The sequence below is a fragment of the Papio anubis genome, chromosome X (genome assembly GCF_008728515.1).
Source record: "Papio anubis isolate 15944 chromosome X, Panubis1.0, whole genome shotgun sequence".
In the NCBI taxonomy this organism is placed as follows: domain Eukaryota; kingdom Metazoa; phylum Chordata; class Mammalia; order Primates; family Cercopithecidae; genus Papio; species Papio anubis.
Window position 1 is genome coordinate 43,895,862 of NC_044996.1, and position 27,502 is coordinate 43,923,363.

Consider the following 27,502-nt stretch of genomic DNA (forward strand, 5'->3'; position numbering starts at 1 on the left):
TTTGAACCCAGGTCATCTGGCTGTAGTATATTGGCTCCTAACTACCATACTGGATTGCCTCTCAGCTGGGGCATAGTCTTCCTTAGTAAATGGAATGGTCTGTCTGGTACTACATATCATAAAACGAGCTGGAGCTTACAGGATCTGGATTAGTTTAGAAATACAGGTTTGCTTGAGTCTTTTATTCTTGATTGGGAATGAACTGCTTCATTTGATATGCAACTCTGAGGCTACTGACACATATTTTCCAGAAAATCATAGATGGGAAATTATAACTGGTTACATATTTTATTACAAAAATAAAATTAGTGTGAAATATGTATTTCCTGCAAGGCTAAGGTTTTTGTTTGATTATTAAAGTTAACTTGGCAATATCCTTTTCTCTCATTTTTAAAGTTAGTTAGGCTGAGTGCAGTGGCTCATGCCTGTAATCCCAGCCCTTTGGGAAACCAAGGCCAGAGGATCACTTGAGCCCAGAAGTTTAATACCAGCCTGGTTAAGATAGTGAGATGCTTACTCTACAAAAATAAAAAAAGTAAATTAGCCGGATGCAGTGGTGAGTTCCTAAGTCCTAGTTATAGGAGGCTAAGGCAGGAGGATCGCCTGAGCCCAGAAGTTCAAGGCAGCAGTAAGCTGTGATTGTACCACTGTACTCCAGCCTGGGTAACAAAGCAAGACCCCATCTCTAAAAAAAGAAATAAAAAATTAAAAAATAAAGTTAGTTAAAGGGTGAACGTAACTTATTAAATAGGACTATAATTTTTTTAAAGTCACAAATTAAATACCTATACACGGAGATATTTTCTTACAATGCATGTGATTTATCCTATATGTGTTTAAGATACAAGTGTGTTTTTTGTGAGATGAGAAATTGACTTCAGTTTGAAGTCATCAGTTAAGGTGTTAATCTAGATTTTAGAAATTAGATTATAAATGTTGCACATAAACTAAGATTGTAGTAATTTGATATCATTGAAACACTTGGAATAAAGAGTCTTGTGTGTGTGTGATTAATGGTGTGCAGCTGGTGCTTTCATTTACTTGCCCATCGTATATGACTGTGGATTCAAACAGGAGTTTTTACTTGGAAGTGTTTTTCCAGGAGTGAAGGTTGGCTTCTGCTAATATACCCATGCCATACCTATACTGCCTTGTTCTCTGTGGGACGAAAGTTAGGATACAACTAGGGTCATCATTAGGATATTTTTGCAAAAGAAAGAGGGATTTGATAATTATGCTGGGACAACCACAGGACAGTCCTTGGAAAGCTGGGAAATGTGTTCACCTTTATTTTATTTTATTTTATATTTTATTTTATATTTTATTTTATTTTTTGAGACAGTTTTACTCTTGTTGCCCAGGCTGGAGTGCAATGGCCTGATCTTGGCTCACTGCAACCTCTGCCTCCCAGGTTCAAGCGATTTTCCTGCCTCAGCCTCCCGAGTAGAGGGGATTACAGGCATGCACCACCAGGCCCAGCTAATTTTGTGTTTTTAGTAGAAATGGGTTTTCTCTGTGTTGGTCAGGCTGGTCTTGAACTCCCGACCTCAGGTGATCCGCCTGCTGTGGCCTCCCAAAGTGCTGGGATTACAGGCGTGAGCCACCACACCCGGCCTTGCCTTCATTTTAACCAGTTTATCTGGGGATCAAGTTTGTGACTCTAGCTTCAGAAGTACTGGCTCAACCCCGTTTAGTGAACCATCAACTTAGTGAACCATCAACGACAGAGGGATTTCCCTTTGGAGTAAAAATGTTAATTTTTGAGTAAATATTCTATTGTATTATTATACTTGAATTGTATGCATAGCAGCTGTATTCTTTTTATACTTTCTAGCATTGTGAACTCCATGCTGCCAGACCGTGCTGGGGTTATTACAGGACACATTTGTAGATGTGTGGGCCTTACAGGAAGTGAAATTACCTAATGATACTTTACCACTGCTTGAAACATTTTGAAATAAAAACTTTGAGAGAAAGAAATGATTCAGCCTTTTCTGCCTCCTACTTTTTGAAATCAGTTAGTACACATTTGTAATGTGATAGCACCATTGATTGGAATGTCTGAAGCTAGACGGGTAAGATGATATCCTCTGAAGTTTGAGTATTTGGCCCCAGAACCAGGTTGTAAAGAAGAGAGTACTGATGGAAAGCTCACTTCTGAAATACCCTCCTTTCACAGGCCCTCTGATCACCCGTGTGGAAAGTAGCCCTCTGGGTCTACTAATCACAGACATCAAAGGAATGATACTCATTTGGTTCCTTTTGCTTAAGTTACCTTCTCCTGGGGCAGGCTTCATTTCCTGTAGGGGACTAATTCTGGTCAGTTGAAAAACATTTTCACTATGGGGCAGAAGGTTGCAAGTATGGCATGGTACCTATTCAATCTCGTGCAGATATAATCTGGCATTTGAGTTCCCGTTTGTTTTGTTTTAATAGGATAAGTAAGTAGAACTCTTAGCTTTAAAGAAATTATACTTTCATCTGTGCAGAACCCGTCATGATTGTCTGGCTTTTGATACTGTCTGTTCACTTGCTATTACAGGTTGAGTATCCCTTATCCAAAATGCCTGGGGCCAGAAGTGTTTGGATTTTGGAATTTTTCAGGTTTTGGAGTATTTGCATTATATACTGACTGGTTGAGCATCCCTAATCCAAAAGTCTCAAGTAGTCCAATGAGAATGTCCTTTGTGTCATGTTGGTGCTCACACAAAGTTTCAGATTTTGGAGCATTTCAGATTTTGGATTTTTAGATTAGGGAGACTCAGCTTGTACTAGTCAATTTTTGTTAGTCACGTTTTGACATAGGGGACCACAAGGATGCTTAGCTTCAGGAAACAGTTAACCATGGTAGTTATAGTAAGGAAGAAAACCCTCATTTTATTTAGCTTATAGATTATATTACATGAGCAAAAGAAGAGTTTATTTTGCTTTGAGCCTAATTTAAAAACAGAAGAGTCTAACCTGCTTTCCTTAGTACAGGTAAATCCAACTTTTAGCTCCTTTTACAGTATTACTTTGCCACTTGAGTAGGGCTAAACACCTTTTGGACCATATTCATTGTTACTATCAATACAGAGACGCACGTTAGAATTAATTGGAAGGCTGGTGCTATATTTTCTACTTTATTATTAAATGATAAAAGTGACATTCACTGTAGAAGTTTTAGAAAATGTAGGGAAATTATAAGGATAAAACTAAAAATAACCTCTAGGTGGGCACAGTGGCTCATGCCTATAATCCCATCACTTTGGGAGGCTGAGGCAGATGGATCGCTTGAGCCCAGGATTTGGAGACCAGCCTGGGCAATATGGTAAAATCCTGTCTCTACCAAAAATACAAAAAATTAGCATGTGGTGGCGCATGCCTGTCGTCCCGGCTACTCAGGAGGCTGAGGTGGAAGGATGGCTTGAGCTTCCAAGAGGTCGAGGCTGCAGTGAGCCGAGATTGCACCACTGCTTTCCAGCGTGGGTAACAGAGCAAGACCTTGTCTCTATAAAAAAAAAATCACCTGTAATTCTACAACCTAGAGATTGACATTTTGGTTTATAACCTACATAAATTTGAGGAAGTTGATCTTGAGTATGAAGTTTCATCTTAAACCAATTTTACTTCATATATCTTAAACATTTTCTCATACTCTTAAATCTGGCAATACTGCATTTGATGGCTGTATAGTATTTGATCACATGGATACATTATTTTACCAATCTCCTATTGGGCATTTGAAGTTGTTCCTATTTTTTTTTCTGTTATCTGTACCACCATGATGACTGTCCTCTATTTTTTGTGTGAATCTCTAATGATTTCCTTTAGGATAGGGGTCCCCAACTCCCAGACCACGGACCTGTACTGGTCCATGGCCTCTTAGGAGCTGTGTTGCATAGCAGGAGGTGAGCGACAAGTGAGCATTTCTGCCTGAGCTCCACCATTGGTCCCTGGTGCCCAAAAGTTTGGGAACTGCAGCTTTAGGATATTCCCAGAAATAGAAAGTGAAATTACAAGTGCAGGAAGTGTAACTGAAGGCCTGTTGTCACATATTGCCAAGTTGTTTTCTATTTAGCATGTACTAATTTCTACTTCTGTCAACAGTATATAAAGTGCCTTTTTGTATACTTTTGGCAGCACTGAGTAATTTCTTTATTCTTAATTGGCACTAGTTTTTATGGACCCCCAGCGCATTGCTATCTGTTTTAGTAAATAAAAGTTATTCATGGCAGAAATGAAAGTAAGGATGCAATATTATAAGTAGTAGTCCTGCAAGGAACTGGTAACCCCAGCTGGTACTTTGAGAATTGTCTAAACGGACCATATTTTAACTCTAAGAGTCTGTGTTTCTAAAAATATATTTTTCGTTTCTGAAATACTTTATCAGTCTCTAATGTAGAGGAAAGTGCTAATTTTTTCTCCTAAAATTATAATTCCATATGTACTTTCTGCTCATAATGTTAGGCATTTCTCTGTGTGTAAGACTTATGTTTTTGTCATTTTAAACAAAAACAAAACATACCTTCTGGCAAAAATTGTACAAATTTTGTGGGAAGTCTTGATTGTTACACAGGAGTACTTTCTGGTTAAGAACACTTAAGGTAACAAACAATTTCTTCAAGTATTGTTCAGGTCTCTAGTATTTTAATGAATGCCTTGTAAATTCAGATTCATCCATGTATCAACACACTTGTTGACTAAACTTGGAAGGGAGGGAGAGTTGTGGTAAGGTCAGTGTTTGCTGTTATGTAATCTGTTTGTCCAAAATATTTAAAAATCAGTATCATAAGATTCTTGATTCTGAGTCAAGAATTACCAGTGTGACAGCAATTTTCATATATTGAAAGTTTTTTCCCCAGTAGTTGTTTCATAATAATCAAGCTGTTTCTTAGGTGTGGACCTAAAAAAGCATGATCTGTTGATTTTTATGACTTTGAAAAATTCTAACTTAAATGCAATTGATATATTGAGAGCTCATAAGGAGAATGTGCTTTCACTGTTGATACCACTGCTAATTTAATTCTAGGTAACTGAAAGAATAGGAATGGTGTACTTTCTTGCTGTTTTTTCATATTCTCACATTCATCTTTTATCTAGTCTCAAGATAATCTTAAGAGTAAAGCTGTAATTATAACTGATTAGAAAGAATTTCCTAATTTTAGTATAGAGGGAAGTACAAAGAGTGCTTTCTTAATGTTCCAGAAAGCAGACCCTATTTTAGCTTCTTAGTCATGGAGTAGGGGGAACTGTTTCTTTCTTTTTAAAATTATTTACAGTTATCGTTATGTTCAGTTTTTAAAATTCTTACAACACTCTGTGAGGAAGGTAAAGAGTAGATTAATAAATTTTAACGTCAACCTTGTACTTCACTCCATAATTTATTTGTGTTATAGTAAGTTATTTTAAGCTAGTATATACCTCTATTCAAAAGTCAAGATTTAAATATTATTGCTAAAAAGTAAATGGGGCCTGGCGCGGTGGCTCACGCCTGTAATTCTAACACTTTGAGAGGCTGAGGCGGGCGGATCACCTGAGGTTGGGAGTTCGAGACCAGCCTGACCAACATGGAGAAACCCCGTCTCTACTAAAAATACAAAATTAGCCAGGCTGGTGTCACATGCCTGTAATCCTGGCTAATCGGGAGGCTGAGGCAGGAGAATCGCTTGAATCCAGGAGGTGGAGGTTGTGGGGAGCCAAGATCGTGCCGTTGCACTCCAGCCTGGGCAACAAGAGTGAAACTCCACTTCTCAGAAAAAAAAAAAAAAAAGGAATTTTCTGGCGTTTAAAAAACTTTCTATTTGTCATTAAATATGAGGGATGGGTGGGGTTGTCGTTAAAAAAAAATAAATAAATAACAACACTTTCCCAGAAGGTACATATTTAAACTGAATTTCAAAGCTGAGATAAAAAGTATGGCTCAGAAACTGGAGATTTCAATTAAGCCTCAGGTAAAGGAAGCAAATAGGCAGAATAAACCACACAGACAAAATGTCAAACCAGGCAATGTTTGTCCTTGAGCATCTTCCATTTCTTATTTTAGTAGGCATCTCACTGGTTCCCTGTGTCTTTTACCCTGCTCTTTGTCACTGGTAGCAGAACAAGCTAAACTTCCTTAAGCAAAACTGTCCTAAGAAATGTATACTGCAGAGACTTCCTAAAGAGAGATGGATGGATTCATTTGGAAACCTCTGTGTGCACACTCTAATTTGTATTCATTTTTCCCTGAAGAATGATTACACCTATATAATTAAAAAGTTGCCTTTGAAAACTATTGGCACCAAAATGGACAATAATTAACCACCCATCCCTCATTTTTTAAAACCATTTTATTGTGGTATGATTGACATACAAAAAGCTGTAAAAATGGAATGTAAACAGCTTGGAGAGAATAATCACCACAATCTATGCCATAAACCCATCCATCACCTCCAAAAGTTTCCTTCTGCCCTCTTTTGTATTGTTATTTGTGTGTATGTGTGATAAAAACACTTAACATAAGATTTACCCTATTAGCAAATTTTAAAATACACAATGCAATATTGTTAAGTATAGGCACTATGCTGTACAGTAGATCTCTGGGACTTTTTCATCTTTCTTATGAAACTTTGTATCATTTGACTAATACCATCCTGTTTCTCCCTCTACCCAGCCCCTGGTCACCCTGGTTTCTGCTCTCTGCTGCTTTAAGTTTGACTATTTTAGTTTCCTCCTATAAATGGTATAATGTAGTATTTGTCCTTCTGTGTCTAGCTTATTTCACTTAGCATAGTGTCCTCCAGGTTTGCCCAAGAGAAGAGTTTCTTTTTTAGAGACAGGCTCATTATCTTCACTTTAAAGCCTATTTTGGTTCTAAGAGTCTACAACTTGGTATGTCAGGAGTGAAATTTGTGTGCTTGCAGTTCATTAGGCACTTGATAGATCTACATCAGTATTTATATATCTCCATACTAATGACAGGGGAGAATTTATGTAACAAAATGAATGATAATAGAATTATTAGCTAAGATTGGAATATTTCTCTTGGCATTCAAAGTAGACTCTGTCTTTGAGTTTAGATGAAGAGAATGGGTCTAGGATAAATAAGCATTGCTTATTTGCTTTAGTTTTTACCTTACTTAGATAAGAAAAATAAAAATAAATAAACTGCTTCAAAATGGATAAAGTGAAAACTATCAGAATACTGCATATTTATCTACGCAAAGAAATATGACTGTTGTCATGGATATGTAATTTGGTGTCTCAAGCAAGAAGGCATCAGATAATGTGAATATGGCATAGTTTATAAGATCTTTGACCTAGTATTCATACTTCTAAGAAATGCGAGGGAATAATTTTATAGTCTTGAAGTGGGAAAATGACCCAGAAGCCATAAAGGAGATACATTTTACTACTAAAAACTAAAAAACAGACAACAACAACAAAAAACCCCACAATATTTATCCAAAACAAGCACTCAAAACAGAGAAAAGCTATAATGGAGAAAATATTTGCAATATCTCAAACGGCTTATTTCCTTAATATACAAAGGGCTCTTATGAATCATAAGAAAAAAATGAAAAACCAAGTTGAATATGGGCAAAGAACTTGAGCAAATAATTTATATAAGAAATTCAGACATAGTGAAATTTTTTTTTTTTTTTTTTTTTTTTTTGAGATGGAGTCTCGCTCTGCAGTGGTACAATCTCGGCTCCCTGCTACCTCCACCTCCCGGGTTCAACCAATTCTCCTGCCTCAGCCTCCTGAATAGCTGGGATTACAGGTGCCTGCCACCACACCTGGCTAATGTTTGTATTTTTGGTAGAGACAGGGTTTCACCATGTTGGCCAGGCTGGTCTCAAACTCCTGACCTCAAGTGTTCTGCCCGCCTCGGCCTCCCAAAGTGCTGGGATTATGGCATGAGCCACCGTATCCAGCCAGTGAAATATTTTCATATGTTCATTGGCTAATAGTGAAAAGCAAAAAATTAAGACAGTGTTTTTGGTATCTGTCAAACAGTTCAATCTAGTATTGGAGGAGGTATGGGGAAATGGGCATATTAATATACTGCTGGTGGGAATATGAAATAGTATACTCTTTTTTAGAAGGCATTTTTACATTTTTATAAAAAAAATTTTAGACTTACAATAGAGTTGCAAAAATTATACACCATTTCCATGGGACCTTTACCCAATTTCCCCTAATGTTAACATGTTACACAATTATAGTATAATTATAAAAACTAAAAATGTTCCTAATCTGAGTTAATCTAATGTTTTTTCATGATTTGATTGAGATTATGCAATTCGGGCAAGAATACCACAAAAATGATGCTGTGTTCTTCTCAGTGAATCAATCTAGGGCTTACATGGTATAGATGCACCTTATTACTGGTGATGGTAACTCTGATCACCTAGTTAAGATGCTATCAACTGTGTTTTTCTACAGTAATGTTATTATTTTCCCTTTTGCAATGAAGTAATATCAATACACATTTTATTAATACATATTTGGGGGAGATACTTTGAGACCATGTAATATCCAGTTTCAGCTTTTGCTCACCAGCATTAGCATTCACTGATGGATTTTGCCTGTAGTAATTATTCCTGTGGTGCTGTAATGGAGATTTTCTATTTCCATTATTCCTTCTACATTTATTAGAATTTTTCTGTAAGGATGATTAGTCTCTTCTCCCTCATTTACTTATTCAGTCGTTCATGTATATTAGTATGGACTCATGGATATTATTTTATTCTGTGGGATATAATCTAGTATTACTGTTATTTGTTGCCCAGGTTGTGTTAATACCAGCTTTGGCCATTGGGAGCTCTTTTTGGGTTGACCCCTGTGTCCTTTTCACATGACCCCATTTAAAAAAATTCAGCCCTCCTTTATTCCTTGGCACCAGATGACACTAACTTCATCTTGACTATTTCCTGCCTCAGACCTGGAATCAACTGCTCCAAAGAGCTCTGGTTCCTTTTCTTAGAGAATTGTATTTGGAACCCAAGATCTGTGTGCTAGATATGCTCATTGCTATTGGGGTATCACTGCTTCTAGGCCTGGAGGGCAATTTTTAATAGACTAAATATAAAATCATACCCTTTTGAATCAGCAATTCTGCTAGATATAAACCCTCTAGAATCACTAGCATAAGTATATTGATAGGGATGTTCATTGTGATCTTTCGAATGATCAGAAATTAGAAAAACCCCAAATGTCTACCAACAGAGAATATGGGTTGACTTAATTGTGATGTGGTCATATAATCAATGGAATGCCATGGAATGGTTAAAAAGTAGATCTGTGTATTCTGCCATGGAAAGACATGTAAGAGAGTCAGTTTTTTGTTTTATTTTTCTTTTTGAGACAGAGGTTTGCTGTTGCAACCTCTGCCTCCTGGGCTTGAGTGATTCTCCTGTGTCAGCCTCCCGAGTAGCTGGGATTACAGACGCCCACCACTATGCTCGACTAATTTTGTTTTTGTATTTTTAGTAGAGATGGGGTTTCACCATGTTGGCCAGGCTGGTCTCGAACTCCTGATCTCATGTGATCCACCCACCTTGGCCTCTGAAAGTGCTGGGATTACAGGTGTGAGCCACTGCACCTGGCCCAGTGTTTTTTTTTTTTTTAAAGCAAGTTGCAGACATGTATAGATGGTATGATTCAATTTTTGTTTAAAAATTTTATGTGTTGGCCAGGCGAGGTGGCTCATGCCTGTAATCCCAGCGTTTTGGGAGGCCGAGGTGGGTGGTTCACTTGAGGTCAGGAGTTCAAGACCAGCCTGTCCAATATGGTGAAACCCCGTCTCTGCTCAAAATACAAAAATTAGCTGGGCGCTGTGGTGTACGCCTGTAGTCCCAGCTACTCAGAAGGCTGATGCAGGAGAATCTCTTGGACCTGGGAAGTGGAAGTTGCAGTGAACCAAGATCATGCCACTGCACTCCAGTCTGGGTGACAGAGTGAGACTCCAGCATCTCACATCTGAGTAGCTGGGACTACAGGCGCCCACCACATGTATGTGTGTATTAGAATATGCTTAGAAAAAGGGCTTCAAAGTTACCCACCAAACATAAAAGCTGTTATTTCTAGGTGGTTGGATAAAAAAGGACACTTTCACTTCATTTGATATATTTTGTAATGTTTGAATATTTTTATTTTATTGTTTGTTTATTTATTTATTTATTTTGAGATGGAGTCTCACTCTGTCAGCCAGGCTAGAGTGCAGTGGTGTGATCTCAGCTCACTGCAACCTCCGCCTCCCGGGTTCAAGTAGTTCTCCTGCCTCAGCCTCCTGAGTAGCTAGGATTATAGGCATCCACCACCATGCCGGGCTAATTTTTGTATTTTTAGGAGAGGCGGGGTTTCACCATGTTGGTCAGGCTGGTCTCGAACTCCTGACCTTGTGATCTGCCTGCCTCAGCCTCCCAAAGTGCTGGGATTACAGGCGTGAGCCACTGGGCCTGGCTCACATATATTCTTAAGGGGAAAAGAAAAGTTTCTCCCACAGCTTAGCCTGTGAGCGACACCTTCCGTAGTTTGGCTTACTACAGTTTTTTAGTACTGTTTTTAATGAGTCATTTTCTTGTTCTTTTATGGTTTTTAAAATAAATTTTAAGTATACAATTTTTATTTTTGAAAATTTTGGAAGACACTAAATCAGCAGAAAAAACCCAAAATATATGCAAATATTAAAACAATTCACCTCTAATCCTGCCACCCAGCAATAACTGTTAGTATTAGAAATACATTTTGCTAATTTTTCTATGAATATGTAACACTCAAATATATGTATGTATGTAGAATGGAGTCATACATACTGTTTTTGACCTGTATTATTTCTTGATAACAACATTTCTAAACATTGAAATGTATTTTAGTATGGCAGTTTTAATCTACTATTTACCAATATGTGATTTATGTATACTTATCTAAAATAAGACTTATCAAGGACCATTGTGTAGGGAATTGTTTTGAAAAGGACTTGGCCAGAATTTACTTTTAGATTTGAACATTAAGTGCTAATATTTTTATATTTCTTAATATTTTTCTTTTTTTCTTTTTGTTTTGGAGACCGAGTCACTCTGTCACCCAGGCTGGAGTGCAGTGGTGTGATCTTGACTCCCAGGTTCAAGCGATTCTCCTGCCGCAGCCTTCCCAGTAGCTGGGTTATAGGCATGCACCACCACACCCAGCATATTTTTGTATTTTTAGTAGAGACAGGGTTTCGCCATGTTGGCCACGCTGGTCTCAAACTCCTGACCTCAGGTCATCTGCCCACCTCAGCCTCCCAAAGTACTGAGATAACAGGCATCAGCCACCACCCCCAGCCAAAAGCTTTCTTAATATTTTTCCACTGTTTTCTGAAACATTCTATTTTAAACTTATTAAGATCGATTTTTGAGACATTAAGTACAGGACGATGATTTTTCGTGCTTGAAACATTTCCAACAGATGCTATCACAAGTTTAGTATTGACTTTGCTTGTGGAAGAATGTTTTCAAAATATTGGTTAAGAGACCAACTTATTTGCAGAGAGGGCTAGAGCCAAACACATTAATGATTTGTTTTTAAGTCTGTCCCCAGATATGAGGGTTGTCTGAAATTGAACACTGCCTTGTATTTTTATCAGTTTTTACTTTTTTTATATCACTTTTTGCTGTCCTATTAGCTGCATGGACTTCGTTTTGCTCACTGGCATTTGGTGAGTTGGGCTTTTTCAGTGCTGCCTTCTTTTCTAATGGTAAGATAATAAACTCTTGATGCTGTATTATCTCTTTTTTCTTTTTTTAATGCCACCATGTTACTGTTAGGTTGAAAATAAACAATATATGCTTCAGTCTGTTAACAATTTGCTAGGCTAAGACTTTCTAACTTTCTTATGTTACAAAAACCTTGCGTATATCTGAAGTGAAAGAGTCTGAAGTTTGTTTTACAGTTTTAGCTAAATCATCCCAATTCCTGATCGTCTGTAAATGCAACCCGCATGGTGGTAATCTGCCTAGTTTTTTTATATTAAATTGTTTCTTCAATTTGTTTTAATATAATGACTTTAACAGGGAGGTGCTATTTTGTAGGAGGAGACTAGGAGAGAGGAGAGTGCAGGATCAGTTTTTCTGTTGTGTAGAACTAAATTAGGCTAGGTTACAAAATGTGATTTGGTTTCCTTTTCTTTCCTGGGTAGCTGCTACTTTCTTTCATTTTTTTGTGATGAAAGAAATGGCTTTTAAGGTGATAGGCATTGAGAAAAATTACTTCCTTAGCATTAGAGAACCTCTGAGAGTTGCTTCTCCTGCTCAGCCAATTTGGGGCTACGAGAATGGAGATGAGTAGAAGGTTTAAGCTGGGGCTCTCATCCAGCTTGGAGAATTCCCTGACACTCTCTAGTACCAAGGGTCAAGAGTTGACTATCCTTTGCAAATATTTATTTATGGAGTTATTTTCCAAATTAAGCAAACTAGCAGATAGTTTTGTGTTTTCCCTTATCCCTCTCCCCTGCAACTTCCACCTTTAGATCTTTAGATGATTTTATAGAAGGATGGGTGGTTTTTTTTTTTTGTCATTTATTTTTAAGTTACTGGAATTATCTATGGGGGAAATGTGTATGTTTTTATATAGAAGTATGAAGTTTTTCTTTCCCAACATTCTCCTTGTGAGCTCTTTGGATCTTATTTTAATATAAGTGCCCCACCCCCCCCTTCATGTTAATAGCCAGTGTTAGCCTTCTGGAAGAAAAATAAGAACATATGAAATGGCATGACTTCTGTTTATAAGTAGTTTTAACTATTTGTGTTAAGACATATACTGATGCTGTCCCTGGTAACCCCTCAACAAAAGTAGATTGTGGATATTAACATAAAGTTGAAAGTAGTTCACTGTTAGTAACTAGTCTTTGTTAGTAATAGGCTTGGGTATAAATCATTCTTTCCTTCATCTCTTTAATAGTAGCAAGGAGAAAATTAACTGTCTGAATTAACACCAGCTAGTTAGTGTGATGATTACAGTTATGTGGATGTTTGTATGACTTCTATGGAGGCGTCTAGACTAAAAAAACAAAAAAACCAAAAAACTCGAAGGGTTATTCTTGTTACGTAATCATATGCAAGTAGTAGTGAATACTGCTGGATGGAATAAAGCCTCAGTTATTTAGAGTATAGCATCATGCCCAGGGAGCCCCAGCTCTGTAGAAAGCAATATCAAATTACTGAAGGGCCTTATTTTACTATTCCAAGTATTCAGATGGTAACTAGTTTATTCCTGCATTGTCCAAAATAGGTCAAACCCCAACCCTAAACTGACAAACATTTCTGATGTATATATCTTTTTCCTTTTCTTTTCCTTCCTTCCTTCCTTCCTTCCTTCCTTCCTTCCTTCCTTCCTTCCTTCCTTCCTTCCTTCCTTCCTTTTTCTTTTTCTTTTTCTTTTTTTTTTTTTAAGACAGGATCTCACTCTGGTTGCACAGTCTGGAGTGCAGTGGTGCAATCTTGGCTCATTGCAGCCTTGACCTCCCAGACTCAGGTGATCCTCTCACTTCAGCCTCCTAAGTAGTTGGGACTACAGGCATGCACCACCATGTTCGACTAATTATTTGTATTTTTAGTAGAGATGGGGTTTTGCCATTTTTCCCAGACTGGTTTTGAACTCTTGGATTCAAGGAATCTGCCTGCCTTGGTCTCCCAGGGTGCTGGGATTATAGGTATGAGCCACCATTGCCTGGCCCTTTTGGTGTATATCTTGAAAAATGTCACAAAAATGGTGTGTTTACAGACTGAAAGAAGATGGAAATATATTTAGGTTTCTACTTAGACCAGTATCGTATTTGTATTTGGGAAGGAACCTTGTGTTGTTTCGAGGAACTTACTCGTTTTTGGTTTCGATGGGAGAATAGATGCCTGCAGTCATCTGCGTGTGGGGATGGCTGTCTTGTGTGACTGACTAGTTTGCTGTGGTCAGACATTGTCTCTGTGTCTGAACATGGCTTTGGTCCTGACCATGGGGGATTCAGAGATACAAATAAAACCGTTAAGAACATGACTCTTGCTTCTTGTCATTTTTCCATAGAGTTTCAACTACTGTTACTTAGAGTCTGGCTCAGTTACTTTCTGAGATTGTAATAGCACTAATTCTAGTCAGACACTCATCTCTAGTCATTTCTTGCTTTTCCTTTAGTAAAAAGGAAAAGCTTACGAGCTAAGGTGCGCAGATAATGTGAATAAGCACTCAATATTTCTTTTAAAGGGGTACTTTTCTCATGTCATTGTACTCATAAATGCTGTCTCTTACTGCAGATTGAAATCACAGAAGATATTCGTGTTCTTCTTAAGAGAAAAAGAGGACATTTGTAAGTATTTGTCCTTTAGAAATTCTAAATGTGTAATTTTATTAGCTTTTTGAGAAAAGTAAGTGACCATACTAATGGGCATCTTGACTCTTATAGAGGAAAAACTCCACCAATATTTATGATTGTGTTTAAAAAGGCACTATTTTATACAGCAAAATAGGAAAACATTTTACCCTGTGCAGCTTCTAAAATTTTAACCATTTGCCACTCATTTGTAAAAGAGCAAGTGGTAATTAAAATCCAAGCAACATCTTTCTATTTGAGTCCTACCCAAAACTGGATCAGAGATTAGAGTTCCAGTTCTGACTACTGAGGCTTATAGAATATGTGTCTTTGGTAAACTACGTAGTCTCTCATTATCTCAGTTGCCTTATCTTTAAAATGGGTTTAATAGTAAGTACACAATCAGGGGTTCATTATTATTATTATTATTATCGTTGGTGTTGAGACAGAGTCTCGCTCTGTCTTCCAGGCTTGAGTGTAGTGGCGCCATCTCAGCTCACTGCAACCTCCGCCTCCCCCTCCCGAGTAGCTGGGGTTAGAGACATATGCCACCATGCCCAGCTTTTTTTTTGTATTTTTAGCAGAGATGGAGTTTCACCATGCTGCCCAGGCTGGTCTTGAACTCCTGGCCTCAAGTGATTATCCCACCTCCGCCTTCCAAAGTGCTGGATTATAGGCGTGAGCCACCGCACCTGTCCTCAGTGGTTCGTTATTGTTGATGAAGTTACATCCATAGCAGTTTATGCTTGCCCTGATGCATTGAAGCTTATTGTTTTTTGTTGTTGTTGTTGTTTGTTTTTTGCCCCAAGATGGAGTCTTGCTCTGTCACCCAGACTGGAGTGCAGTGGCATGATCTCGGCTTACTGCAGCCTCTGCCTCCTGGGTTCAAGCAATTCTCCTGCCTTAGCCTCCTGAATAGCTGAGATTATAAGTGCCCACCACGGCGCCTTGCTAATTTTTGTATTTTTACTAGAGCAGGGGTTTCACCATGTTGGCCAGGCTGGTCTGAAACTTCTGACCTTGTGATTCGTCCACCTCGGCCTCCCAAAGTGCTGGGATTACAGGCGTGAGCCACCATACCAACCTGAAGCTTATTCTTTGAGAGACAGCCACAATGTGTACCTGCGCCAAAGCTTATTGAAGAATAAACTTCAATGTGTTGGGGCAAGTATACATAGAGGCTGTCTCTCAAACTGATTTAAGTGTATTTCTGATCTTCATAAATTTTTAAGTAGATGTTTCATTGAGGCATCTATTCTAGACTACAATATGGAGTAAAAGAAATACAACAGAGCACGTAAAATTAAAATCATAGTGTTTGAGGCTTGGACTTTGAAATTTACCTATTCCTATAATCCCCAATTATCGACTTTTAGACCAGTGCTGGTTAGTGAAAACATTTTCACTGGTCCATGGTGAAGTGAGAAAAATAAGGACAGAAGATCATGAGTTTTTAAAAGCTAAACATTTTCACTTTAAAGGAGTGCTTCTTACGGAATATATCTTTCTAATTTAGAGGAATTAAACATGTTCTTTATCTCGTGAAATGATGGTGATAATAAATGGTAGGGCTTTAAAAAAATTCATGCTCGGCAAAACAACAACAACAACTTGGTAGCTCTGTGTCATTTCCCCCTACGATTCTTCTTTCTTTTACATTTTTTACTGTTTTGTGATATCTTAAAATATGAACCCAACTTCTCATTTTACAGATGAGGAAACAGACATTGAGAGGTTAATTTGTTCCAGGTCTTACAGCTCAGCAGCTTGTGAACCACGACTAAAACCCTATGTGTGATACTGTCTCTCTAGAATTCCTGGTCTTATGAAAATTGCTTTCATTTTAATAGGTTATAAATTTGAAACTGAAGATATAGTAGTTCTTATGTGCTAATAACTATTTTTGATTTCCAAGTATAAAGAAATTCAAAAGACCATGTTCTTGTATAGCTAAGTGCTGAAGTCCACTGATTAGCCTGCATTAGAAGAATCTTAAACATGGCCAAAGATTTTTATCAGCAGATCAGAATTAGCTGTCACCGAATTCAGCTACTTAGGTGTTACATGCTCCCCAATGACTGACAAAGAAGTTAAAATATCAGTAAAGTTATTATTTCCTTTTGGAAGTTGACAGACTATACTGCCACTGTGAAGAGTGTAGTATTCAAACTTCTATAGTTAATTTAATTACAGAAAGTACTGTTTTCTCTCTCACAGATACACACCCACACACACACATACATATTTATACCAATCAATCTGCAGCCCATCTAGATTTGGAAGGGAAAAAACTACCAAGGTGAAGAGTAGAAGTTACCAGAAACATTGGCATGAACATATCTGGCCAGTTGTTCTGTTCAGGAGATTGCAGATAGTACTCTGTGACACTTTGGAGGCTCCCCATTAATTGCCGTTGTCTGAACTTTCCCAAAGTATGTTTCAAAATGGAAATAATTAACTTCCTTATCACCCTTGTCTCACTCATCTTACTGAAACATAAGCCAGATAAACAAATGAATGTGGAGGGAGAGAACGGAATGAAATGTATTCCCAATCCTAATGCGGAGACATTAACTCTAGGGGTACTTTTCCATGGCTTCTTATATTTGGCTTTGTGTGACTTACTTCTTTACGTAGGAATTCTTTAATTTCTGAAATGTCAGACATACTCAAAATGAAATGCTAATAAGGATAAAATGCATTTTTGAATTACCTGCTGTCTTTAGAATATGTGTCCTGTTCTTTACTACAGCTAATATGTGAGCGTTGACTATATGGCCATAAAATTTCAATATCCAGCAGATTATTGAATAATCTGTCTTTGAGTTCTTTAATTAGAATCACTTCTGAGATCCATTTAATACTGAAAAGCAGAATGAGTTTTTTTGTTTTTTTAATCACGATACAATTTTGTATTATGGTAGTCAGGCAGCTGAATTATAGTCATTTATTTGGCCATTTTATAAGAAATGGTTTAAGACTACATTGTTGCATAATTTATTAACAGTCTGACATATTGGAAAGAACATTCACAAACTAACCTATTAAACTGGTTCCTCCTCTAGCAGATGGGGAGGGCAGATCATGTGGCAAAAAAGGGCATAGTTGTAAAATTCTCCCTGTAACATGAAGATATTCCTATGGGAAATACTACTGCTGCTTAGAGACTTTTTTGGAACCTACACTCATGGTTGAAAGCCATGGTTGAAAGCCCTAAGTTGTATTACTTTATTATAATAAATATGTAAGATTACAGGAAATAGATGTATAACCTATAGATATTTTGTATATTCTTCACTTGAAGAAAACACATTTGTTACAAAAGTTAACTTTAAAGTTAAATTCTATAACCCAATTATTTTTAGTTAACTTCTGTTAAAATCATCTATATATCCCAACAAAGAAAAAGCACCCAGTAAATTGAAGACTTTGTAGATAAAATTAAGTCTCCACTGTGGTACAATGGGCAGTTTAATTTAGCAGCAAGGTTTTGTGTACAGGGACCTGCAGCAGTTACTCTTTAGCATCAGTTGGACAACATTAACATTGTCATTGTGCTATCTGCTGCCCTTCTACAGCACTGAACCATTTGTATTGCTCTCTAAACACATATCACCCAGAACTTAGTTTTTGTCCCTTTTTCATTATGTTTAATAAAGTTTGATTATAGCATCATGCTTAGCCAGCAGGTGCCACTTCTAGCCTGATTTATCCTCAAGATTCCTTAGATGTAAGCTTTGGATTAAATTATTTACAACCAGTTATTGGATTAAATTATATACAACCAATTCCCAGCTTTAGAAATCTACATTTTAAAAAATCAAGTATATCTTGATCACTTGAAATGAGGAATAGATGTATAATTATACACAGTGTAGGTGAAGTGTGTAGGCAGCAGCATTGACTCCTAGAGCTCCTCATTTTGACATATACAGATAGGATACCGATTATAACATCCTATGACCTAGAAACAACATTATCTGATGCATGCTGGGGATCTTCTTAAGGCATGATGGGAGGGAACTCACTGTAGAGCATTAAAAGTATCTTCAACATGGCAGCTGAGGTGCTTTCTTTGCTGGGAAAAGCTGCAAAGAGACTGGCAGAATGGCGAATTCAGGAGTTAATACCTCTCCAGGTGATGAAGTAAACAGGTTCAGTTTATCTTGTGAGAGACGCACCCAAAGATCAGTCATAATTGTGAAAAGCTTTCAGTCAAACTAGCCAGGCACAGGTGTAATGTGTTGGTATACAGCATCTATATAGTCATCTTAGGTTTTGTTTTGCTTTTCTTGGTTTTAAAATGTATTTATTATAATTACTGTGTATTTGAGCTTAAGGTTTGATTGCACAAGTTATTTTATATTGAATAGACTGCTTGTTATTTGCAATATAACAATCTGAATCAGATGAGACAAGTGCTATAATGATACATGTATTTTACATGATTATTTCATCTTGCAGACTGATGAAAGATCTTGTTAGCAACTCTTAATGCCTTTATTTTCTTAAGGTATTGTCATTCTCTAAGTTTTAATGTTAAAGTATAAAGTTAATTGTAATGTCTCTTGTAAAGTTGGATTTCATTTACAAAGTGAAACCATTCTTAACCTAGTAGTTGAGCTTTCTCTTGTATATTTTACAATCATTCCAAAAACAATTTGGAAGTTTTTAATAGTGTGTGAAAGAAAGTAAGATTTTAAGGAAGCACTCCGCCCCTTTACAAAAGTCTTTGTGGTGCAACATCTATTTAGAAATATGATCTTTTAAAGTACAGCAGATATTCTTATCTGTTTAATCTCTTGGAGCTTTTATAATTGTTTCCTGATTTAATGTTTACTAGTTACAACTAATCTGTTTCAGAAGGCAAATTGTTTTTTATTTGGTGTTTAAATTACTCTTAAATAATGTGTAACTTGAAAATGAAACTTTAAAAAAGTAGCACTTATATTGTTAATTGTTGATTTTCAAATTGATTTAAAAACTATTGTAAGATCTTATATCAAGGACAAAGTTAATTTGTCACTACTGTATGTTTCAACGTGGCAGATGCATGGATCCTTGCTTGGTTTAGTTCATTTTCTAAAACTTTTGAAAAAATGTCTTGGCATTAACCAACTGCAGTTCAGTAGTTTTTCTCTTTCATTCTCAAACTGGTGTTGTGTCACATGCTTCTGGGTAAGACGATTTCTTCTTTTAAATTCAGACTTTAATTAATATGTAGTGTCTGTTTACTTTGTGTACTAGAGCTTAATGTATCACTAATGCTTTTTGTGTTTAACCTATCTTGGAGTGTTTGAAGTAACTGGAATGAAATACTTATTAAATCTCACCTCAGAACAAAAATATAAAATTGAATCTGATTTTCACTAAAACTTCTAGTACTTACTGGACATCTAGACAGCCCCCGCCCCCAAACGAAATGTCTTAGGATATAGGACAGATCATTGCTCAAAATTGTTGCCAGTATTTCTTCATACCCAAAGTTTGTCACTCTCACTTATTTAGATTATACCAGTATGACTAGGATCACAGACAACTGAGCTAAAAACATGGACTTTAAAATCAAATCGACCTGGGTTCAAATCTCTACTCAGCTGTGCTATCTTGGGCAACTTAATCTCTCTGAGTCTGTTATATCTTTAAAATGAAGGTACTACCTCAAAGGAGTTTTCTGAAGGATTAAATGAGATAATCGATCTGAAGGACTTAGCATAGTACCTAGCCTGTAGTAAATGCTCAGTACCTGGTTATTACTGTGATTCCCATATGGAATGGTGAAGTTCAACAGGAGCAATTAACTATCCAGTGACTGAAGATAATGCCCTGCCTTTTTCTGGCTGACATACAAATACATGATCTCAAGGAAGCGCCAAAGTCCATGTCCTCCTAATGGTGGGATAGCAGTATCACTCTTCATACATGGAAGGACAGCATACCTTTGTGAAAAGTATCAGTGAAGATGCACATAGTGCAAATTGTGTAATCTTCATGCTTTTATAACACCAATCTTTTTCCTCTGTGCAACAGGCAGTTTTTCCAGTTTCATATTTTCTATTAAGCAACTAACAACACATTCAAGTTTATTTTAATTACCAGGGATTTTAAGGGTATAGTATTTCCTAGGATGTTGACATGGACAAGTAATTGTTTTTAAGATGATTAAAGTTAGCTACCTTCATGTTATTATACTTGCATATATTTTTACCTTATAGATTCAGAAGAATTCCGGTACATTCTTAATTCAGTAAACAGTTTGAAGCTAACACATGGAGGCACTGTTCCAGTCACAGATTCAGCATCACATGAGACAAACTCTCTGCCTTCTGAAGCTTATATTCTACTGGGGGCATAGACAGTAAACATGAAAAATAAAACATGGTATATTAGTGAAAAGTACTGTGGACAAAAAATAATGCAAGTAAGGGACATAAAGTGTGGGGAGTCCAATTTTAAAAGAAGGTGGTTGGAGAAATGCCTCACTGAGAAGGTGTTCTTTGAGTAAAGAAAAAAAAAAGAAGCAAGAGAATAAGCTATGTAGGTGTCTTGGAAGAACATTCCAGGCAGAGGGAACATCAAGTACAAAGGCCATGAGGCAGGAACAAATGGGATTGCAGAACAGTGTTCCAGGGAAAGCGTACTGGGAGGTGAAGTCATAACCTTGGGGTAGGGGAAAGATTATATAGTCTTACAGGTTATAGTAAGGACTTTAGCTTATATTCTGGGTGAGTCATATGGGAATTCTTTAAAAGATTTTGAGCAGAGGAATGGTATGATCTAACTTACATTTTGAGAATAGTACTGTGTCTTCTGAGTTTAGAATTTATTGTGGGGGTATGAGGTGGAAGCAGGGAGACTAGATCGGCTATGCCATTTATCCACTTGAGAGATGATAGTGGCTTAAACCAGGATGGTAACAGTGGAGGTGGTGAGAAGTAGTTGAATTAGATTCAACTGTTTTGTAAGTCAAACCATTAGGATTTGCTGATAAATTGCCTGTGGAATGTGTGAGAAAGAGAGGGGGCGTAAAAGGGTGAATCTAAGGTTTGTGGTCAAAGCAAGTGGAATATATAGAGATGGGCAAGACTGGGTGAGATAGGATTGTGGAAAGATGATCTCAGTTTTAAACACGCTTAGTTTGAGGTATTTAACTGACATCTAAGTGGATCTGTTGAGGAAACAGTTGGATATACAAATATAGTGTTTAAGGCAGACTTCCAGGCTTGAGGGAAAAATTTGGAAGTCATCACAACATATATGTGGTATTTAAAATTGTGAGGTTCGAAGACCAAGCCCCATACCATTTAAAGGCCAGGAATATGAGGAAGAAGCAGGGGGAAAAAAAAAAAAAAAGACCGAAAAGGAATAGCCAGGGAAGTAGGAAGAAAACCTGAAGAATATGGTCTCCTGGAAGCTAAGTGAAGAAGTTTAAAGCAGAAGAGGGCTCAGCTGTGTTAAAGGCTGCCAGTGGGTCAAGGAAGAAGAGAACTGAGCTTTAATTGACCTCTGGATCTAATAGCATGGAAGTCATTGGAGACCCAGATGAGGAGAACAAGTTTATAGAGTGGTAGGAGACATAAGCCTGATTGTGGTAGGTTCAAGAGAGAATAGGAGAGAACTGGGAGACAGAGAGCCATAGACATGTCTTTCAAGGAATGCCAAAGAGATAGAAAATAAATGGGCTATAGCTGAAAAGAAGATGCAAGGGAGGGAATGATTTTTAAGATGAAAGAAATAACAGCTGGTTATGATGCTGAAGGGAATAGTTCAGAAGAGCAGGGAAAATTAATGAGGAAGGACGAGAGGGAAGAATTGGTAGAGTAGCACTTCCATGTCCTTATAAAGACGGTGTAATGCACAAGTGAAGGGGTTGGCCTCAGCTTGGAGCATCAGCAGTTCATCCATAGTCACAGGAGAGAAAAACAGCATGTGGCCACAGATGTGATTAGGTGGGTAGATGTAGCAGTGAGAGTCTGTGGAAATTCTCTTTGGATTGTTGCTGTTTTTTCTGCAGAATAGGTCAGCTGCTGAGAATGAGTCTGGATGAGGAATGTTGGTGTTCTGAAGAGAGTAAGGTATGAAATCCAGAGGAGTGGGCCAGTGAGTGGACTAGTGCAGTGTGGTCTCTCTGCATCAGGGAGAGGCCATTTGAGGTAGCAATCACAAGTTTAAAGTGAGACATTCAGCACAGTTGTGTGTTTCTCACAGCAAATTCAGCTGCATAGGTACAGGTACAGATGAGGTGGAGAATTGGATAGGATAGAACCAGGCTGTGGTTAAGATGATTAAGTACAACCAAGTGAGGGCGTGGCAAGAGAGATGAGAGTATTTATCAGGGACCAAGCATGATTAGCTATGGAATTTAAGAGGAAGAAGACAAAGGTTTCTCCCAAAAGCACTATAAAGGAGGTAATATAAGCAGTATTCCTGTTTTACAAATGAAGCCACTAATATAGACCTTTCTTTTTTAAATTATACTTTTAAGTTCTGGGATACATGTGCAGAATGTGCAGGTTTGTTACATACGTATACATGTGCCATGGTGGTTTGCTGCACCCATCAACTCGTCACCTACATTAGGTATTTCTCCTAATGCTATCCCTCCCCTAGCCCCCCACTCCCTGACAGGCCCCTGTGTGTGATGTTCCCCTCCCTGTGTCCATGTGTTCTCATTGTTCAACTCCCACTTATGAGTAAGAACATGCAGTGTTTGATTTTCTGTTCCTGTGTTTGTTTGCTGAGAATGATGGTTTCCAGCTTCATCCATCTCCCTGCAAAGGACATGAACTCATTCTTTTTTGTGGCTGCATAGAACCACATTTTAAACCCAGATCTGTGAGCCTAGAAAATTTTTGTTGTTTCTCTTATGAGACATTATATTCTGCCTAATGATGGGTACGATGCTCAGCATCATACCCTTACCACCAACTCTTTTTTTTTTTTTGGAAGTAAAATGAAATGTTTAAATGTTTTTTGAAATGAATTTATCAATAGACTGAGTATAACACCTGACAAGGAAGTATTATAGTTTATGATGATAGGCAAAACTGGGCAGAGGCTGGCTAGTGTACTTGAAAGAGCACTGGGTGCTCGATTTGTGCTCTACCATTCATTTGCTTCTCTGTAAGATGAGGGATCAGACAGTATCAGTTGTTCAAATATTCAGCTGAACTGGAAGTTCCAAGGAGTACCTTCAGGGGCTGTCATAGCCTCCCCTACCAGAGCAGCTATGCTTTTTGCTTTCATCTACACTTGTGTTTTTATATAAGATTCTATTCAAATGGATGACCCATGACCCCCTCACTACCTGCAGAAAGAATTTGAAAACCTCTAGACTAAATGATCTCTCTGGTTTCTTCTCACCTGAATGTTCTTTGAGCTTTGCCTACTCTGTGTGTGTGTGTGTGTGTGTGTGTGTGCAATGTGTGTATGTCTGTACTAACCATTATGAGGATTACCTAGTAAGCATTTCTCTTTCTCCAAGACTTAAGGCAAATATGTATAAAAGATTAAATTTATGTAACATCAATAACTAAAAAACATACAGTGCAGTTTAAATCCAACTAAAGTATAGGCTCTTCAAAAGCTATTTTCTATTTCTTCATATATCTTCAGCCTTAAGTCTGAAGAGTTCTCAATTGAGGATAAGGTGGTACTCACCCCTTAGGGGCATTTTATAAATCTGAAGACATGCTTTTATGTCTGCTAATATTGTCTCTGAGAATGTATGTTTTGAAACAACTATTTTTTAAAATTTTAAATTAGTTTCTTTATGGTACTCTTTTATAGTACCAGTAAGAAATTATTTTTTAAAAATGGTGTGTTGGTAGATTATGACTATCCTTTGATGTTTATGAAGAGGTATCACAAAATATTTGTCATAAGAAAGAGGTATTGGGTTTGATATGGTTGAGAACTACTGGTCTATGTTCTGTACTAAGGCACCCAGAAGTTTGGAAGTGATGGTAGTATAATCATATATCAGATTGAATGGTCGATACTGCTAATGATGTGTGAAATTAGAAAAATTAAAGATTGTTCTGGACTTGGGTAGCCATGAAATCTTCAGTTAGAGGGGATCTTACATTCAGCACTATGATTAAACACTTGACATGACACACCTTATCTTGAAGAAATGAATGACCAGACTTGTCCAAGAGACTGAGAAAGTACTTTCCAGGTAAGGTATATCATAGAATTTAAAGCTGGAATGGCCCTAAGAATCACCTAGGCCAGACATTTTTAGTTCAGGATTGTTGCCCTTTGAAGTTCATGGATGGATTTCAAGGAACTTGTGAATCACTTGAAATTGTGTCTATCATTTAGCATGTCTTTCTGAGGGGAATTGGGTTCCTAGTTCTCATTCTCAAAAAGGCCCATCATCTCTAAGAGGTTAAGGCCTACTGATCTAGTGTGTTCCCAGATTCAGACAGATGGTTTGCTCAAGGTTACACAGCCAGTTAGGGGCAGAGATGAGGATTGACACCCAGTGACTTCTAGTTTCTTGCTGATTTCACTATACTCAGCTAAACTACATGAACAAAGGCACAGGCAGGATTAAGCTACGATTTTATATTAGATGGCATAAAAACAATCAACTAGCCTGGGGTCAATTGAATTAAGTCTGTCAGTCTGTTTCTACAAAAGTTGCGGAAGGTTGGGCTTCAGTTTGTCTCTGCAAAGTGAAGTAATATTTTGATTTTTCTTGTTGAAATATGCTACGACTCACCAAAGTAGCTTTCTCAGTTGAAGGTAAACTCTTTGAAAAATATTCCTATTCTTAGGCCGGGTGTGATGGCCCCCGCCTGTAATCCCAGCACTTTGGGAGGCCATCGAGGGCAGATCACTTGAGCCCAGGATTTTGAGAACAGCCTGAGGAGCATGGCGAAACCCCATCTCTACAAAAAATGCAAAAACACTAGCCAGGCATGGTGATATTAGCACATCTGTGTTCCCAGCTGCCCGGGAGGCTGAGGTGGGAAGGATCTTTTGAGCCCTGGAGGCAGAGGTTGCAGTGAGCTGAGATCACACCACTGCACTCCAGCCTGTGTGACAAAATGAGAGCTTGTCTCAAAAAAAAAAAAAAAAAAAAGCAAAATTACTATTTTTGAGCCTGTTTCTGTAGTTTCTTTCCAATGGCACTGTTTTTCTAACCTGCAGCAGCCCCCAGCTTTCTGCGTTATCCAATCAAAATTACTTTGCCTAATTTGTTAAATCTTGTAACTACCGTAGCATATTTAGTCAAGTGTATTTAGCGTATTTAGTGTATGCTGTGCCCCAGTCAGACTAGTGTCCTTGCTATTGGTACTTCCTATTCTCCCAAAGTCCTTTCATTCCCACCTTCGTATCTTTTTTCGTACAGTCCCTAAGCCTGGAATGCCTTCCATTCCTCTTTCATTTCTAGATGCCCAACATAAGGTCCAGCTTAAATCTAATCTCCACAACGCCTCTCCTAGTTACTCTTGGCCATTTTGCACTTTCTGTGAACTCCTTTTGCGTTTATTGCTTATACTACTGCCTATACTGCATGTGGTAGTTATGTATTAGTTATGTATTACCACAAGGCTTTTCAGTGGAAGTGCTTTAGTGGTCACCTTGGGAGTTGGGATTCAGGGAATTCTGGTGCAGGACTCTAGACATCCCCAAACCCTGTTTTGGCCAGAGCAACTCCACTTTTTAGTGTTATGTATGGGCAGTTTGTAGTAGTGTTTATTAGAAGAGATGGTTTAGTTGCACCCCCTGTCCCCATGCCCCCAAACAGTTTCAAAAACACTGGATCTATCTTGTGTGATAGTTGACTCATAAATGTTAACTTATAATGGCCAAGGGCCAGGAATTAATACAACTTCATACTTGTATTACCACTCCTAGGCAACTGGTGCAGTTTTGAGCACAAAGTGGACATACAGGAAATGATTTTACAACTGTATTGATCCCATATGGGAAACAGGAGATAGTAAATAGCATTACCTGAGAAATGTACCTTAATGAAGAACTCAGAATAATGTTTCTGGGTTGACCTTTGAGAAGTAAATCTAAGTTGGTAGTTTCTGCCCCCCACCCCCCGCCTTTGGATATAAACTTAACACTATTTAAAGATGTCTAGTTTACATGCACATGTTTAAGAAAAATCTCATTGGCATACCCTATTCTACCAAAGTTTTGCCAGATTTAAATATCATATTCATGCATTTGCGTAAGCATTAAGGTTGTTGTTCAACTCACAGAATGATATGCCAGAGTACCACTACACCTAGAAATCTGGAAAAAATTAAATTCAGAAGTTGATGTGCTCAAAGACATTTATGTCAATAATGATTACAAATGGAAAATGCCAGCCTTTCAGACCAGTTATTTCAGCTTTCTGTAATTAATTGTGTAAACTAATAAAGACCTGAGTATTTAAATCAATTGTGCTATCAACTTGTTAATACTCTTTTTTTTTTTTTTTTCTCCTGCTCTCTGCTTGATTCATTGTCATCACCTACAGGCGTACTTTATTGTCGGCTTCCAAAGATTACTAACTTATCTGTATCACTGAGATTGAACTGCCTTGGCTGTACTGCTATTCTTACTGCTGCTTCTATTATTGCCTTCTTCAGCAAAATAAGGCTTTCAAAAGCCAAAGAATAACAAGAAATAAGCACCATTTTAGAAGCCTTTCCACTATGAAACTTAAGCTAAATGTACTCACCATTATTTTGCTGCCTGTCCACTTGTTAATAACAATATACAGTGCCCTTATATTTATTCCATGGTATTTTCTTACCAATGCCAAGAAGAAAAACGCTATGGCAAAGAGAATAAAAGCTAAGCCCACTTCAGACAAACCTGGAAGTCCATATCGCTCTGTCACACACTTCGACTCACTAGCTGTAATAGACATCCCTGGAGCAGATACTCTGGATAAATTATTTGACCATGCTGTATCCAAGTTTGGGAAGAAGGACAGCCTTGGGACCAGGGAAATCCTAAGTGAAGAAAATGAAATGCAGCCAAATGGAAAAGTTTTTAAGAAGGTAAAGTATTTTGGTGCTTTTCATTTATGTTTTAAAGAGTAAGACACATTTGTTTTATTATAAATGGAGTGCGTTTTAAATATGCTGGCATTCTATTATAGTGCTGTGTAAAACTACTCAGAAGCCGTTCGTAGCTTCTTTATGTTCACTTAAGAGCATTTTTAGAGTTTTATGCTTT

At 37.6% G+C, this 27,502-nt stretch overlaps 1 protein-coding gene across 7 annotated transcripts in view; it reads left to right on the forward strand.

Annotated features, from left to right (window-relative positions):
- The window catches only part of ACSL4 (acyl-CoA synthetase long chain family member 4), an 83,625-nt gene that overhangs the window by 22,391 nt on the left and 33,732 nt on the right, over positions 1-27,502 (forward strand). The window contains exons 1-3 of one of the 7 annotated variants that reach the window (XM_031660973.1): positions 11,688-11,704; positions 14,250-14,302; positions 27,085-27,324. In XM_031660973.1, coding sequence (XP_031516833.1) covers positions 27,097-27,324 — 228 coding nt within the window. In that variant the 5' untranslated portion in view covers positions 11,688-11,704; positions 14,250-14,302; positions 27,085-27,096. Of the gene's footprint in view, positions 1-11,687; positions 11,705-14,249; positions 14,303-23,033; positions 27,325-27,502 lie in introns of those variants that run through there. The other 6 variants (XM_031660972.1, XM_031660968.1, XM_031660971.1 and 3 more) reach the window with 6 other exon arrangements.